Source organism: Ambystoma mexicanum, chromosome 4p (genome assembly GCF_040938575.1).
Source record: "Ambystoma mexicanum isolate Mex_15411 chromosome 4p, UKY_AmexF1_1, whole genome shotgun sequence".
NCBI lineage: Eukaryota > Metazoa > Chordata > Amphibia > Caudata > Ambystomatidae > Ambystoma > Ambystoma mexicanum.
The window spans coordinates 1,202,627,949-1,202,643,580 of record NC_090927.1 but is presented as its reverse complement, the minus strand read 5'-3'; the positions used below and the strand labels follow the sequence as shown (position 1 = coordinate 1,202,643,580).

The 15,632-nt window shown below is 46.1% G+C and overlaps 1 protein-coding gene across 1 annotated transcript in view; it reads right to left on the bottom strand.

Annotated features, from left to right (window-relative positions):
* Positions 1-200: 200 nt before the first annotated feature.
* Positions 201-15,632, bottom strand: part of NPHP1 (nephrocystin 1) — a 1,322,209-nt gene continuing 1,306,777 nt past the window's right edge. Inside the window, exon 20 of the mRNA XM_069606852.1 lies at positions 201-1,721. Coding sequence (XP_069462953.1) covers positions 1,443-1,721 — 279 coding nt within the window. The 3' untranslated portion in view covers positions 201-1,442. The remainder of the gene's footprint in view (positions 1,722-15,632) is intronic.

The window sequence follows — 15,632 nt, the reverse complement described above, 5'->3', positions numbered from 1 at the left end:
GAGAGCACAGTAGTACGACATGCTGCATACCAGCTTCTGATTCGGCAATGTCACTGTCTTTTGCTTTGAGCTCAGTCAAATATTTATCCTCATTGATACAAATGCTCTGAAAGAAATCTATAACATGAAAAAGGTTTAAGATGTTTGTCTAATTATCATTAAGACACATGGAGTCAATGTTCAAAAACATAATAAAGACCTTTGTATTTCAAATAGTTTATTTCTGTTTACAGTGTTTCTGATCTGCAAACACTTTTGCAATATGCACTGCTTGTAGATTTATGGTAAATATCAGCCACACCTTTTCGAGATACAAATTAAATGTCTGCTAAAAGCAAACATTTTAATTACATTTTTAAACTGCAAAAATCCCATTAACAGATCAGTGCAATATATTCATAAAATACAAATCTTGTATGCATAAACATATGATGACAATACATTCCTTCATATCACTCATGCTAAAAATCATTTCATTTTATTTACTGCTCCATTTGGTGTTATTTTAAAATAATATCTAAAAAACAAATTTCTTAACTACCATTAACTCGGATTTATATTGTGTCCTTGCTTCTGTTAGTCATGCCCTTGAATAACTCAAAGCTTTAAATGCATAAAGTGTTCTGGAAACATTTTTCGCATTCACTAAGAGAGGGCGAACATTTATAAGATGTCTACTGGAGGCCATGTGCTTCGGAACGGAACATCACCATAGTACAATGCAATACATTCACTGACTGGTGATGTGTAAAAAGAAAATGGTTTCATGGTATCATACCCAAGGGCATCTTTGAAAAGGCATGACAATTATGGGTTGCCTCATGATTCTGAAGTTAGTTCCTAGAACAAAAGGGATTGCTACTCGCACTAGCCAAAGTTCAAAGAAGGTTCTTCCGCCTTGTAGGATATCAGTGGTGAAATAGGAAAGCAGATGAGAAAATGGTCTGCCCTTACAACAAAACTGATAGCACTGAAGTCATTTTAATTCATCAGGGGGGAAAAGGGACACTTTCAGGATACCGTTTAGCTAATAAACATAATTAGGATGCCAGAGTTATGCAGGTGCGAGAGCAACATACTATTGCACACATTAACCAATTACATTTTACACCAGTCAGTATAAAACGCAAGACCATTCTAAGTGAGAATTGTTTGTGACCAGTTATCTCCGTTTGGAATTTTGTGTACAATTACAACCACAGAGTTGGATCATTGTTACACCAAGAAGTAAAAAAAGCAAGATGATCTGCATAATCAGACAGATCTTTCTGTCACTTGTGACCAAGCATACAATACCAACAACAGTGGTCTCCGTTAGGACTTTTCTATGCAACTACAGCCACAGCATTGGCCCTTTACATCATTTTCTTAATAAATACAGGTTGAATTATAAAAAATGCTCATGTACTGGCTCTTTTCTACATTTAAAATTAGGGCATCAGTCAAACCGAAGCAGCCATCATTCGTGCATCGCTAAGAAAATCATATGCTATTTCGGAAATGTCAAAAGCCTCATTAACACTGTCGGAAGACAATAAAGAGAAGAGGGAGCCCTGTTTTTCACGATTTGTTCGGAGGAAGTCTGCAATCAATTTCCAGCGAGAAGCTTCAGAATCTTCTTCTGCCCATTTTGGTTTAGGGAGGAAGGTGGCTACTAGCAGAGGGTATGCAGAGTCATGATACACCTGTATGAACATTGATTTCAGGAATTCTTTGTCTCTCTAAAAAAGAACGAAAAAAACAGATAAGATCATGAAAACTATAACAAGACTTCCATTTCTTGATTGTAAATGTTTGAATATAAGACCAAACTGCAAATGTATATTTGCCCAGGAAAAGAATATTGATAAGTCATGCACTATGAACAAAATAAAGACTGGACACACTGATTCGGATATACTGGTATTTAGGATTTTTCAGAGGTTTGTGCAAAGCTGCAATATTTGAAAAAAAATAATCAATTACAGGGACTGGGAAATAAATAATGGAATGAGTACTGGTACCCCACCCTTGAACCCATCATATTCATACTATGTAGAACCTCACAAAGTAAACTTTCAAAAGGGGCACACCACAAATGCCATATATATATATATATACACACACAAATATCTAGACTCTCTATCCCTTACACAAAAACAAACCCATGTTCTTACTGAAGATCACAACTACTTAAATAACCTGAATAAAATGCTAGAAAAGAGTGATAAACAATAAAGGTTGTGGTATTCAAGAGCTTTGGCATCTGAGCAAATGTCATACCTGTCTGGTTTGGGATGATGAAGAAGCTTTATAAAATTGTCATTATTTTAGGATTTGTGTCAAAGTCAGATCTTTATTGCATAAGGCAGTACATAACTAAGCAAAACAAAAAGGGTAATACCCAACAGAAAAGAGAAATTACTTACCGGTAATGCTCTTTCTATGGATTCTTCTCCCGGAGATTCCTCATCAGATAGATATCCCTTCGTGTCAGCTGCTCGGAAAACCTTTCGACAGGGGAATCTGCCGCTGATCCATCTGGAGTCGATGTAGTGCTTGTGGACTCACATCGGTCGTCGTACATATACTATCTCACTACAACCCAGTACCTCATTTCCCCAACTTTTTTTCCCCTGAGCTCAGCCACTGCGGGTGAAGAGCCTGGAGATTAGGGGGAAAATCAGCTATGACTCAGGTCCAAACAATAACGTTTTAGTTTTTTGGAGTGACGATCAGAACCATCAGAAGCTGTAGAGAACGGAACAATTATAAAAGGCATGGCCACCCTACTGGGAAATCACTCATCTCCTCTCCTAAGCGTGGGTTAGTCATCCGAAAATGCAGGCACCTTCATAATAGGACTGGGGCGGGGAGGGAGGCGGTGATGAGGAATCCTCATCAGATAGACTCCCAAAGCAGTACCTAGTGCAGAGGTGGGATGAAAGTCACTACACAAGACAAATTTGCCGAACCACCCTTCCAAATAGGACATAAGCGCCATGTGACATGTCCAGGAAGTAATGCTTGGTAAATGTGTGCAATGATGACCACGTTGCCGCCCGGCAGATGCCTTTCACGGTATGCCCACGTGGCCATGCCCCTAGTGGAATGGGCTCTGATGCCTGGTGGTAGCTCTTTCCCTGCTTTATCCATCTGGAAATGGTCTGTTTTACAGCCAAACCCATTCTAGACAGGGAAAATGCCACAAACTGCTAGTCATTCTCCTCAATTCTAAGGATTGTCGTCAGACATGAAAGAGTTATTGTCACTGTTATATGTACTATCTGCACTTATTTCTGCACTTACCCTGCTCTGTGCAGGCCTGTATCATTCAGAAAGTCAAAGGCTCTGAATGACTGTTGTTTTTTCCCCACTGTCCCCACTGTTCCCCCACCCCTCCTTGGCCGCTTTGAAACACTTCTCTGTGTATGCAATTAAACAATAAATAAATACAAATAAAACATAACAGTTCTCGTTGGTCCCCCCTCTGCCAGGCTCAAACCTCTCACAATAAAGTTCAACACAAACTTGCAAGGGAGGGGGACATCGGCTGCCTCACCCCCACTTCCCAAAGACCCCTCACCCAGGTGATCCTCCCGCACTGGTCTGCCCCCAGGGTCTGGATCCAAAGGCGATGGCCGTGCCCTGGCCCCCTGAGAGCGAGATCGCCGGGGACGAGCGGGTGAGACACACTCTGGTTTCTCACAGCAGTTAAGTGGATGCCCAAGTATTTCAGGGATTGCGAGGCACATGAGAATGGGAAATCAGCCTTCAACCGCAGAACCGTCTGCAGTGTTTCCGATCCATTCAGAATGGTAGATTTGGTATAATTGAACCATGAGACCCTATGGAATGTTTCTAGCAATGAGACTATGTGGGGAAAGGCGATATGGGCGTCCTGCATATAGAAAAGGAGATCATCGACCTATAACGCCAGTTTGTGCTGATAACCAGCTACATCTTATCCGTTGATGTCACTGGAGGAATGGACTAAGCAAGCTAAGGACTCCATAGACAAGGCAAACAAAAGCGGTGATAGTGGGCATCACTGCCGAGTACCCCTCTCAGATTCACTGTGTCCGATAGGACACTGTTCCAATTGATTTGAGCAGATGGGAGTACGAAATTATCAAGTACTAGCTCAAGAAAAAATGGGGGCGACCCAAACCCGTTTAATACCATGGGCAGGTATGCCCAATCCACGTGATCAACTGCTTTTTTGGTGCCGATCGAGAGTAATGCTTTTGCCCATTTGTGCTTACGTACCCAAGCCAAGACATCAACAGTACGCTGAATATTGTTAAAAGCTTGGCGTCCCAGGACAAATACTGTTTGGTCCCCCGCTACACACCAGGCAATACTGTAGCTAAACGTGTGGCCAAGCCTTTCGCATTTATGCGAGAGTCATAATTAAGGACCGCAAACAGCCGAAAGGATGAACATAAAGTGGGGTCCTCACACAACATACCTGTCAATGCAAGTGTCTATTCCTCCATGGAGGGTGTAATTGGCCGTGTATCAGTGAAAGAATTACATAAGGCAGTCATATGAGAATAGAGTATCCCTGAGAATTTCTTTATAAAAAAGGGCGGTAAACCATTGGGGCCCAGGTCCTTATTAACTGGGAGAGAGCGAATAGCTTGAGTGACCTCTACCATTATGGGCAAGTCTAGCTTTTTTTTTTATCATCCTCTGAAAACAGAGGGAGATGAGCATCTTGAATAAATGCATCTTGTCGCTAGCTACTAGGGGAGTCGGCCGCAAACAGTGTTGTCTAATACTGTGTCAGTATACGCATCTTGGCAGGCTCATTGTGTAATTGGGCTCACTTATCCCTCAGTCCTCCAATTGCGGGACTGTTTCTCTGGGCCTGCAGCTTGAATGCCAAGATACGCAACACTTTACTGGACGAGCTGCAATAAAATGTATTCGTTCTGAGCAACCTCTTAGAAATGCCATCTGCCGACAGCACCTTCAATTCCGCTTGTGCTACCTGCAGCTGCATGTAAGTCTTCCTAGCCCCATCTCATTTATAGCAGGCCTCCCATTCCTGAACCCTCTCCTCAGCCTGTACCCGTTGGGCTGCAAGGACCTTTTTACGTGCCAAGACCAGACTAATTAGCTCACCCCTCAGTGTAGGTTTAAGTGGCTCCCATACACCCGCTATAGGGACCTCCCCAGTGACATTTTCCTGGAAGTAAGGAGTGATCCTTTCAGAAATGGTAATGAATATGGCTACGTCAGCTAGAATAGAGTCAATTTCTACCCAGTGGTCTTTCTACCGCCTAGCCCATAGCCATCAAGTTGTGGGATAATGGGGGAGTGATCTGATACTTATGCTAGCTCTGTGGTGGCTGAGGTGATCCCCGAAACCAAAGGCCAAGATAACAAAGAATCAATTTGGGAGTAGCTGCGGTGGAAATGCGAAAGTCATAAGTGCGAGGGTGACAGTGTCTCCATATATCCACTAAATGCATATCATTCATAGCCTTCTTTAGGGAAACTATCTTTGATGCTTTGGCTGGAGCCCCCAGGCCCGACCTATCCATCTCCGCGTCCTGCAATGCATAAAAGTTCCCCCCACTGAAACTGGGCAATATGCTGGAGGATCTGAGCGTAGAAATGGTCACGCTGCTGATTTGGCCCATAGATAGAAACCAGCGTGAGGTCCTTGCCCGCTATCCGTATGTGTAGCCCTAAATATCTGCCTTGAGCATCGCTCACCCCCTTCAACCTTTTAAAATGTAGGGACTTAGCTATTAAGATTATGACCCCGGCCTTCTTCTGAGAAGAAGATGCAAAGCATTGGTGGGGAAACCATCTGGATCGCAGCCTCGGCCAGTCCCTCTGCAATAGATGGGTTTCCTGGAGTAAAGCAATGTCAGCCCTAAGGTCCTCCAATTTAGATAAGACTCTCTTCCTCTGAGAGTTTAACCCCTGGATATTCAACGAGATGATTTTCAAATCAGCCATGACAGTAATTTAACTTTACTTTATCTTCCCCACTAGGTCTCAAAGCGATACATGTCTTGTGTGCCTCTGACCAATGCTCACTCTCTCAATGAGACCCATTCCCGCCTACATCCCACTTGGGGCTTTGCCCCTCTGTATAAACCAAACACTGTACCGCACTTGACCAATAAACAAGAAAAAAGAAAAGTAAGAACAAGAACAAACCCGTTTTGGGGTAATAATCAGGCCAAGATGCCTGAAAAAGGGCACCTGCTCCTGAACTCAAACCAATACGGCTCAAAGAAGCCTCAGCGTCAACTGTAAATACCACTCATGATAACTTGAAATGTACAATAAAACCCATCATGTTGACCAGTGCATTGTAAACAACTCATTTCTCAACCTTAAAGGACCAGGTTTCACGTGGGAGCTTCCTAGTCCCTGCTCCTCTCCCCTCTGTCCACCAACGGCCTCCGACAATCCCTTCTTCTTTGTTTCCGCGAGTGTGCCTGGGACCAGGTAGTGGGTGGAGCCTCTTGGACTCGACCTTCAGGCAAGTGTATATCCACCTCTGGAATCTTCAGAGTTTTAACGGCTGCGCACAGGGAAGTAAACTGATGCTGAAGCCCATCCAGTTGGAACAGAATACGGAACGAGTATCCCCATCTGTATTGAACGCCCTTCTCAGATAGCCAGTTAGTCAATTGTCTCATAAGTATACGCTTTTGGATGGTCCCCCGAGACAGGTCCTGAAACAGCTGGAGAGAGGCACCATTGTACTCCAGCCTCGGTTGCCCTCTAGTCTTCTGGAAGATAAGGATGTTAGTTTTAAAGAAATTGACCCTCGTCAGCCGATCTGGAAGGAGGTTCTGTCTCAGGAGCAAATTGGAGTACACCCTATGCATTTGGTCGAGAGTAAGGACCACCTCTGCATCCCCCACCATTTCTTGGAACAGCCCCAGACATATCCTTCCAGTTCTTAGTCTGTGGTCTCCTTTGGGATCCCTCTGATGCAGATGTTATTCCTGCAGGACCGGTTCTCAGCATCCTCCTCCTTCTCTTCTGTGGAGCTCCTATAGGCTTCCAACACCGCCACCCTCTGTTCCAGTTGGCTGTGAGAATTTGCCTGATCACAAAAGGCAGTCTCCAAATCTGGTCTCATTTTGCTGAGCATTGTGTGGCAGATCCTGAAAGGAGCTTTTTCATTCTTGCAGTGTAGAGGCCATTTCTTTCAAGCGTGCAGTATCTAATTTTGTGGCAGGTTGCGTGACCGTATCCTCGGTAGAGGGTGAATCATAGGCCGGTCTCTGCTGTTGGAGCATCATCTTAATGGAGGTCAATGGTTTGTCTTTGATCTTGCCTGACTTCATGATGTATTCTGGGAAAGCTGTTGTACTCAAGTGTAATGAGGTGTGCATGTAAGCTGGGGGAATGCACTCCACTAGCAGTTGCAGGTTTGGCGCCCACTCCTTGGTGCCATCTCTGTCCTGGCTGCCAGTGAGATTTTCTCTCTTACACCAAGCGCTCTCCTCACAGACCACCCTTCACCAACAACTACCAGCCAGAGAGTGACCTAGTCCTGCAACACGGAGTGTAATGCGATCTGATGGGGAGCAAAGTGTTTGTGTTGGATGCGCAGGTCACCAACTATCCGGAAAGGTTGGTGGTGACAAATAATCTATTCCCAGAGTACCACAAAGTGACAGCAGAGTCTCAGTTCCCCCACTATGTAGCTCCTCCCTTCAAACTATTCCAGAGACCTGGTTGTCTCTTGGGTGTGCCGGCTCACTGGGCCTCTCTGCGGGGACAGCAAGGGTGCAGTGTCCGTAGTAAAAAAATTAAACATTGGGTTGTATTTGTTATGTTCGGGTCTGTTACTGACGCTAAATGAGGCCCGTGGACCTGAGAGTTGGTAGACTCTGTGTCTCCACCAGGCTTAAGGTCGGTCCATGCTGCCTGCTATTTACTTCAACGGCCACAGCAGTTGAACCGATGTGCACCCCAGGGAGGCCGATGTGCTCCCCCCAGAGCGCAGCACTGCTCCACAAGGATGCTCCCACAACGGCTGAAAATCTCATGATCTCCATCTGAGGGGATTGATGGTATCTTCACTGCCACTCTGCTGTGCATGTCTGGGCCACATCTAAATAGGGCCGGAGCTTTGAGGTATTGCAGCAATCCCGCTTCGATCTAGGGCACTTCGCCAACCCAGAGCGGGTATGCACCAAAATGGTGGGAGCAGGCTGCCAGTGTGCGGACTAGCTGGTTCACTCACTAGGGAGGCCGACCCATTCCTCCGGGGCACAGCTCTGCTGTCAAAGTGCTCCCCCCCCAGCGATCAGCAGCTGTTTTGACTCGTTGCTGCCCGCTCAGGCACAGCAACAGGTCTTCTTCGGACTGGGGCTCCACGCTTCTATGGTGCGGGCGGGTGCCATATTGGCGCAAGCAGGCTCCAAAAGCACTGGCTTTGTGTCCTTCGGCTATTTTGGGTGGTTAAATATTGCTCAGACTCCTGAAACTCCGCCATCGATGGGTTGGGGGATCCGATCACTGTACCCGGATCAGGGGCACTGTATCGGACAGGTAAGAGGATTTGTTCATCGTTTCCTTTTCTCAGGGATGCACAGCTAACAGGATTACACCACCATTAGCTTCCAGCCAGGCCACGCGCCCCCATCCCAACACTTTTAAATGTGTCAACATTTTCAGGATTTTATCGAGTGTGTCAGAGAAATGTTTCAGAGTTGTCGAAGATAGTTCCAGAGAAGCATGCGGAGCATGCATAAAAAAGGAACTGAGGTGACAGGGCGTGGTGCAAGCTCCTTGTACCAATGTCATGTCCGTCCTCAAAGACAGAGCACGGGGTGACCATAACACCAATGCCGCACAGTGTCCCCTGCTAATGAAAAGCTCCTGAGATCTGCTGCTGGAGGATGATATATTTAAGATAAGCAATCTGTGGAAGGATAGAATCCATTTGAATGTAAATGTCATTAGGGGACTAAATATTTTCCACAAATGAAATTCTGCTGCTGGTCTGCAGACCATTCTGTGCGCATTCATTTTCTGTTTGCAATTCCTCATATTACATTTGGCAGCAGTAGCATATTTAATTGGAGAGGTGTGTAGATAAACCCCAGTCATCAAATGCATGCTAGTTTATGAGAGACTTTAAGGTCAGCAGTTACCAAAATCCATTCAGCCCAATAAAATCCAGCCTTTCCTACAAATATTTAGGAACTTTCACTTTGCATTATGTTCTTTCTTTTGTTTCCTTGTTCGCCACATCTGGAATATACAGCATATTTGATTGAAGCACTAAGAGTAGAGTATGTTTTGCTTCAATTACTGAAGCTTTGGGTCATTTACATGAGCTTTGCAAGTACAACCCCCAGTTTGAAGTTTCCATTAATTATTTGATTTAAATGCTACCTGTTGTTGGAAACTACACCTTCATGCCCATATTTTCCAGTGGGATGAAACTGGTGATATGGAAGTCGGCTTTCATCATCACAGTTAATTCTGCTTGAAGGTTTGTTTAATGAAATTGCTCACTTCCTCAAACCATACATCTCCCCATGATCATGAGGCTATCTTTCAGATTCAACCTTCCTTCTCACCAAATATCATGCTGGACTCATTCATATAAACAGTAGAGCGGTCTCCGTAAAGATCCAATGTAGACACAAGTACACGTTTTGGACATGCATAGCAATCTGTGGCTTTTTGGCAACTTTTCCAAGCAAGCAGGCTTACAGGGCATGTGTTGCATTTTGTGCAATCTCCTGAATCCAGGAATGTGATTCGTTAAGTGGCCTTTCCCTCCAAAAGGTTTTCATGTGTATGCAGTTTAGGCCAAGGTTGCATCAATGGCTTCCCAGTGTTATGCTCAGTTGGATTTGACATCTGGAGGAGAGAGTTGGAGGTTGTAGAGCTAGAACTGAGGAGGTTGGAGGAGTTGGTAACATTGAGAGAGAGAGAGGGAAGAAGGAAGGGAGGGAGGGAGAGAGAGAGAGAGACAGACAGAATGGGGAGGACAGAGAAGTTCCACCATCTGATGTTAAGTAAGCGAGGAGGGAATAGAACCATTACGATCTGGAGAGTAGGATGGGAGAAAGATAGAGAGGGAAATGATCTCACTCTACTATAGTAGGCAGGACCACAGGTGATCCCCATAGAGGTTAAGTGCAGGAAGGTTCCAGTAGGGCAGGTAGTTCCACGCTGACTTCAGAGGTGCAGGAGATATGAGATGGCTATGTCAAGGAAATTAGAAGAAGAATGTCCCCAAACCAGTTTTCCAGATTTTGGGGGAGTCACCCCTTGTGGAAGAAGATCCAACATTACCTTGTGCTTGAGGATGAATCCTACCGACTGTTACAATCCTCGGATGGTCTATAAACTGGGCCCAAACAAAGAGGGTTCGGGAAACTTAAAAACCCACAACTCAAAGACAAAAACCAGGGTACTAGACTGAAAACAATGGTTGACGATACCAGAACCTGGCAAGCAACATTTTCTTTTGCTCACGTTTCATTACTGGAAACTCATTCCTACGTTCCTTTGTCATATAAAACCATATAAATGTAAAAACTATATCCTTGTTTCAGCCTCTTTGTGCTCCCATTTGCACTGCCTGTAACAAAATGTTAAATGTGATTCCTAAATCCCCCATTCTAATTGCTCTAGAATGAAAATATATATTTTTTGGCTAGGCCTCTCATGTAATTATCTGCATCCTCCTACAATCCGTGCCTTTATACCACATTGGCGTAGTAGGGCTCCTATAATGCCAGATGCGACGCTAGGGACCGCAATAATGGAGCAAGTTGCCACCAAGACCCCAGTTTAACCATTTTTCAATGCACGCAGTAGCTGAGGGACCCCAGAACAGCAACAGATAAAGGAGCTATACGTCATGAGAGAAAGTATGGTATTGCGCAGACAAATCTATGGCAGGAAAGACTAAGCCATCAGAAGGAAAATTTAAGTACCGGTAATGTTTTTTCTGAGGATCATTCTCCTATAGATTCCTCATTTTATAAATAATCCCATCAACAAAAGTGTGGTGCGGCTCAGCGTCATCTCGCGACTTGCGTGTGTGTTGACCGAGCCACTCCTCAACTCGAGACATCGATCGTCATACTTAAAGAATGCACTACACACTCTTAACTCAGTTCCCCAACTTTTTACCCCAAGCTCAGCCTCTGAAAAAAACATGGTCATTGAACCGAAAAGGACTGAAAAATGTTATATTAATATGACTTCAATATGTCATCAATAAGTAATACAAATTCTTCATACATCCATTTTTCTTTTTTAAACAAAGCAGCGCTTAACGCCAACTCTTCCCCTCTAATCTATACCAAACTTGTAATAAAGAAACCAGACACACTAACAAGTCCAACTCCAGCTTCCATAAAGGGGTAGGTCAGGAAGGCAATGAGGAATCTCTGGAAGAGGAATCCAGAGAAAGAACATTACCAGCGAGTAATTTTTCCTTCACTGGATTGCATTCTACCACAGATTGCTCATCTTGATAGACTCCCAAAGCAGTGCCCTTAGCAGGAGGTGGGAATGGAAGCTACACTACGAGACTCTGCAGCACTGCCATACCCAATCTGGCATCTGTGCCCTAAACCAGGACTCAGCTGTAATGTTTGGCAAAGGTATGCCGCAAGTTCCACGTTGCAGCTTGGCAAATCTCTCTCCCGGCACTACCGTGTAAGGGCCAATTAAGCCTCAGCACCCCTGGTAGAGTGGGCACTTAAACATGGCGGCAGCTGTTAACCGGCTCTCTCATAGCATTCTGCTAGGCACAGCACAATCCAGAAGGAAATCGTTTGCTTTCTAACCACTCACCGGAGCCTGGATTGGGAAAAAGCAACAAAGAGTGGATCGTCTCTATTGAAGACATTAGTTTCTAGCCAAGTAAAAACTCAGCGCTCTGTTAGGATGAAGATTATGTAGCCTCTCCTCCTCCTTAGAGGGATGAGAAAAGTGGAAGCTCTGAGCAATGTGAAACTCTGAAGCGACCTTCAGCAAGAAATTAGGATGGACCCTCAGACAGTCTCCTTAAAAAAAGTTGGTGGATTATACCAGAGCGGCTGCAGTTAGCAGACACATCTAGCTGACGTAATGGCCACCAGGTAGAGGTTCTTCATATGCAGGAGTCTAACAGAAATGGTGTGAAAGGGTCAAAAGGAGCCACCATCAAAAACATCTAGACCAAGTTTACATCCCAAGTTGGGAAAGCAAAAGGGGTAGGAGGCAAATCTATTTACAAGACCTTTGAAGAACTGTGCAACCACAAGTATGGAGAAAAAAGTGGGCAAAGACAGCAAAAACTACATCATTGTGAATGCCGGACACATTAAAAGGTCTACTCCTTTCTCCTTACATCTCATCTCAAACATTCGTCATATACACACATACAGTGACCTAGTGGAAGGTGTTCAGCAACACCTTGAAATCTCATAACCCAGGTATCAGTGCTCATACCTCAACTACTGAAGAGTCAAGCATATAGGTAGAGGGGTCCTGGATTTTCGTGAAGCACCCTGCCCTCCAACTAGGAAATGATCTGGCCTCTGAGGAAGCCAGAGAGGTGGAAAAACAGTCAATACCAAAAGGTGCGGGTGCCACGTCCTCCTCGCCCAATCTTGGTGATTAAGATCAGATGGGCCCGGAACTGGCTCAACCTCCTGAGAACCCATGGCATGACAGGTATTGATGGAAAAACATAACAGAGGTCAAAGACCCACTGAGCTCGGAAAATGTCCCCCAACATGGAACATTTCCTTGGAGCAGAACTGCTTGCATTTCAGATTGTCTCTTGTCGCAAACAGGTCCACCGCCAGGGTTACCACCTGGAAAAAGATGTCCGAGATGACCTGTGGGCAAATCACCCACTTGTGAGACACCATGATTTGCCTGGTCAGGGTGTCTGCCTATCGGTTCTCCATCCCTACCAGATATGCTACAATAAGAAAGATGTTGTTTTCCAGCAACCAGAACCATAGCCGCTTGGCTTTCCTGCACTGGGGCAATTACTGCACCCCCTCTGCTTGTTGATGTAATGCATGGTCACTGTGTTGTCTGTATCAGTATCAGGGCATGCTGTCCCTGGAGGGAAGGCTTAAAAGCCATCATTGTTCGTCTGACTGTTCGCAGCTACAGCAGAATGATATGGCAGCGATTCTCCCTTTGAGACCAATGACCGCTCACTTGCAGCTCCATGCAATGGGCACCCAGACCCTCAAGGAGCCATCTGTGCCAAAAAGCGCTTTGCCGCTTCCACCAACAAAGGTCATCAGCAACCTTCTTTCCTAACGCCACTACATTAGAAATTAAAGACATCATCTACGGAGGCCGTCAGTGGAAACCTTTGTTTCCCCAGAACGTGAGCCATTTGCTCCCATATTGCCATCTTGTGGAGTCGCTTGCCTCTTGAATGATGCACATGCTATCCTCCAAGAGGCCAAGATGACATAAGAACCTGGCATTAGGCACCACGCTGCCAAGTTCAGAGATCTGGGTCGGGGTGCTGGATGTTTCCGCTCTACTGGCTCAACAGATTCGGGAGAACTAGAAGACGGATAGGTTCATCAGATCCAAAACCCAGAACCTGGCTTGCTGTCAGGAACGAACATCAATCTGCTGTTCTATAGTGTTAGCCAGTAAGACCTCCTCAATGAGGGCGACATTCCTTACGAAATAAAGGTGCACCCAATAAATACCTGCCGGGTGAAGGAACAAGTTACTTACCTGTAACTATTGTTCTACAGCATGGGTGTGGCATGGATTCACATGCTCATGAATATTTCCAGTCATCAGGCTGGGAATCCTCGGTTAAAGAAAAACAGTTTCACTTACAAAACTGTATTTCTCCCATAAACCAATCACTGTCCTCTGGGTCATACTGCCCCCAGCCAATGACAGCCCTCTCCCTAAGCCCCTCCTCTGGCACCATCTTCAGATTTGGTAAGCCCATAAAGTGGCAGCATGACCAAGAAGAGCTGCAGAAGGGAAGGAGGGAGGGCTTGCATGTGACTCCATGACTGACCCGTGCTGGAGAACAATAGTTACAGGTAAGTAACTTGTTCCTTCTCCAGCATGGGGTCTGACATGGATTCACATGCTCATGAATAACGAATACATAGCAGTACAGCATTACACAACCAAGGGAGGTGGCAAGGTTCAACAGAAGCAATTCACTCTTACCTCTGGAACATACACACTTCAAGCGAACAGGTTGCGTAGCACTGCTTGGCCGACTCTGGACTCCTCCATGGAATACCCGTTGACGCAGTAGAACTTCGTGAAGGTGTGCGTGGACCTCCATGTAGCAGCCCTGCAGATGCCCAGCAGGGGCACACCAGCCAGGAACGCTGTTTTCGGAATGGGCTCTTGAACGGCCGGGCAGCGGTCGGTTTGCAAACCGATGACATTGCATGATGCAGCCAGAGAGCCGTCTTGAGATGGAAGCCTTGGACAAAGCCTTCCTAGGTTTCACAGGACCAAAGTTCACAAACAGCTGTGAAGTCTTTCGAAAACTCTTCGCACGTACCACATAGAACCTCAGGGCACGAGCAACGTCCTGGGAGTGAAAAGCCTTCTCAGCCAGAGACAAAGGTTTCGGGAAAAAAACAGGTAACATCACGGGTTCGTTGAGGTGGATTTCCGACGGAACCTTCGGCATGAAGGAGGGGTGCGTCCGCAGCACCACCCTCGATTCGTGGAAAGTCAGGTATGGCTGATTGCAGGACAGGGCCTGTATCTCACCTACCCTCCTGGCAGAGGTGATGGCCACGAGGAAGGCCATTTTCCATGAGAGGAACTTGAGAGGGGCCTGATGCATAGGCTCGAAGGGGGCCCTGATGAGCCTTGTCAGCATCACGTTGAGTTCAGGAGCCTTCACCGGCAGGAAAGAACACAAACATTCTTTGAGGAACTGCTTGACGAGTAGATGAGACCAAAGTGAATATCTTCATGGAGACCTGGTGCAGCGGGAGATAGCCGCCAGATGATCCTTGATAGAGGCATGCACGAGTCTGGCCTTGGCTAACGATAGCAAGTACAGAACAATCAGCGGGGGCATGACACTCAGAGCGGTAATCATCTGCGACCGCCACCACCTAGCGAAACGCTTCCACTTGTGACCGTAGCACTTCAGAGTCAACGATGCCCTGGCCTTGGCGAGGACCCCCCCCCCTGCAGTCCACTGGCAACTCATATCCTTCAAAAACTCTAGTGCTGCAGGAGACAAGCCCTCAGGTTGAGGGATCCTGGGTCGTGATGCAGGATTGTGCCTCCTTCTCTGGACAGAAGGTCCGGGACCGCTGATAGATTGATCGGCGACGATGCTGACAGGCTGAGAAGGTGCGGGTACCAAATCTGCCTCGGCCATGCCGGGTGTGATGAGTATCATCCTGCACTGACACTGTCTGAGCGTGTTGATGACTCGTAGCAGTAGAGGCAACTGAGGAAACGTGTACAGGAACATCCCTTCCCACAGGAAGGAGAACACGTCCCCCAGGCTCCTCGGCTGATGGAATCTGCTGGCGAACATCTGGCATTTGGAGTTCCCCGCCGGCACAAACAGGTCGATCTGGGGCCTGCCACACTTGGTGAAGATGTGGTCCACTTGGTCCTGCCGAAGTTCCCACTTATGGCAGGAGCGCAACTCCCTGCTAAGGGAG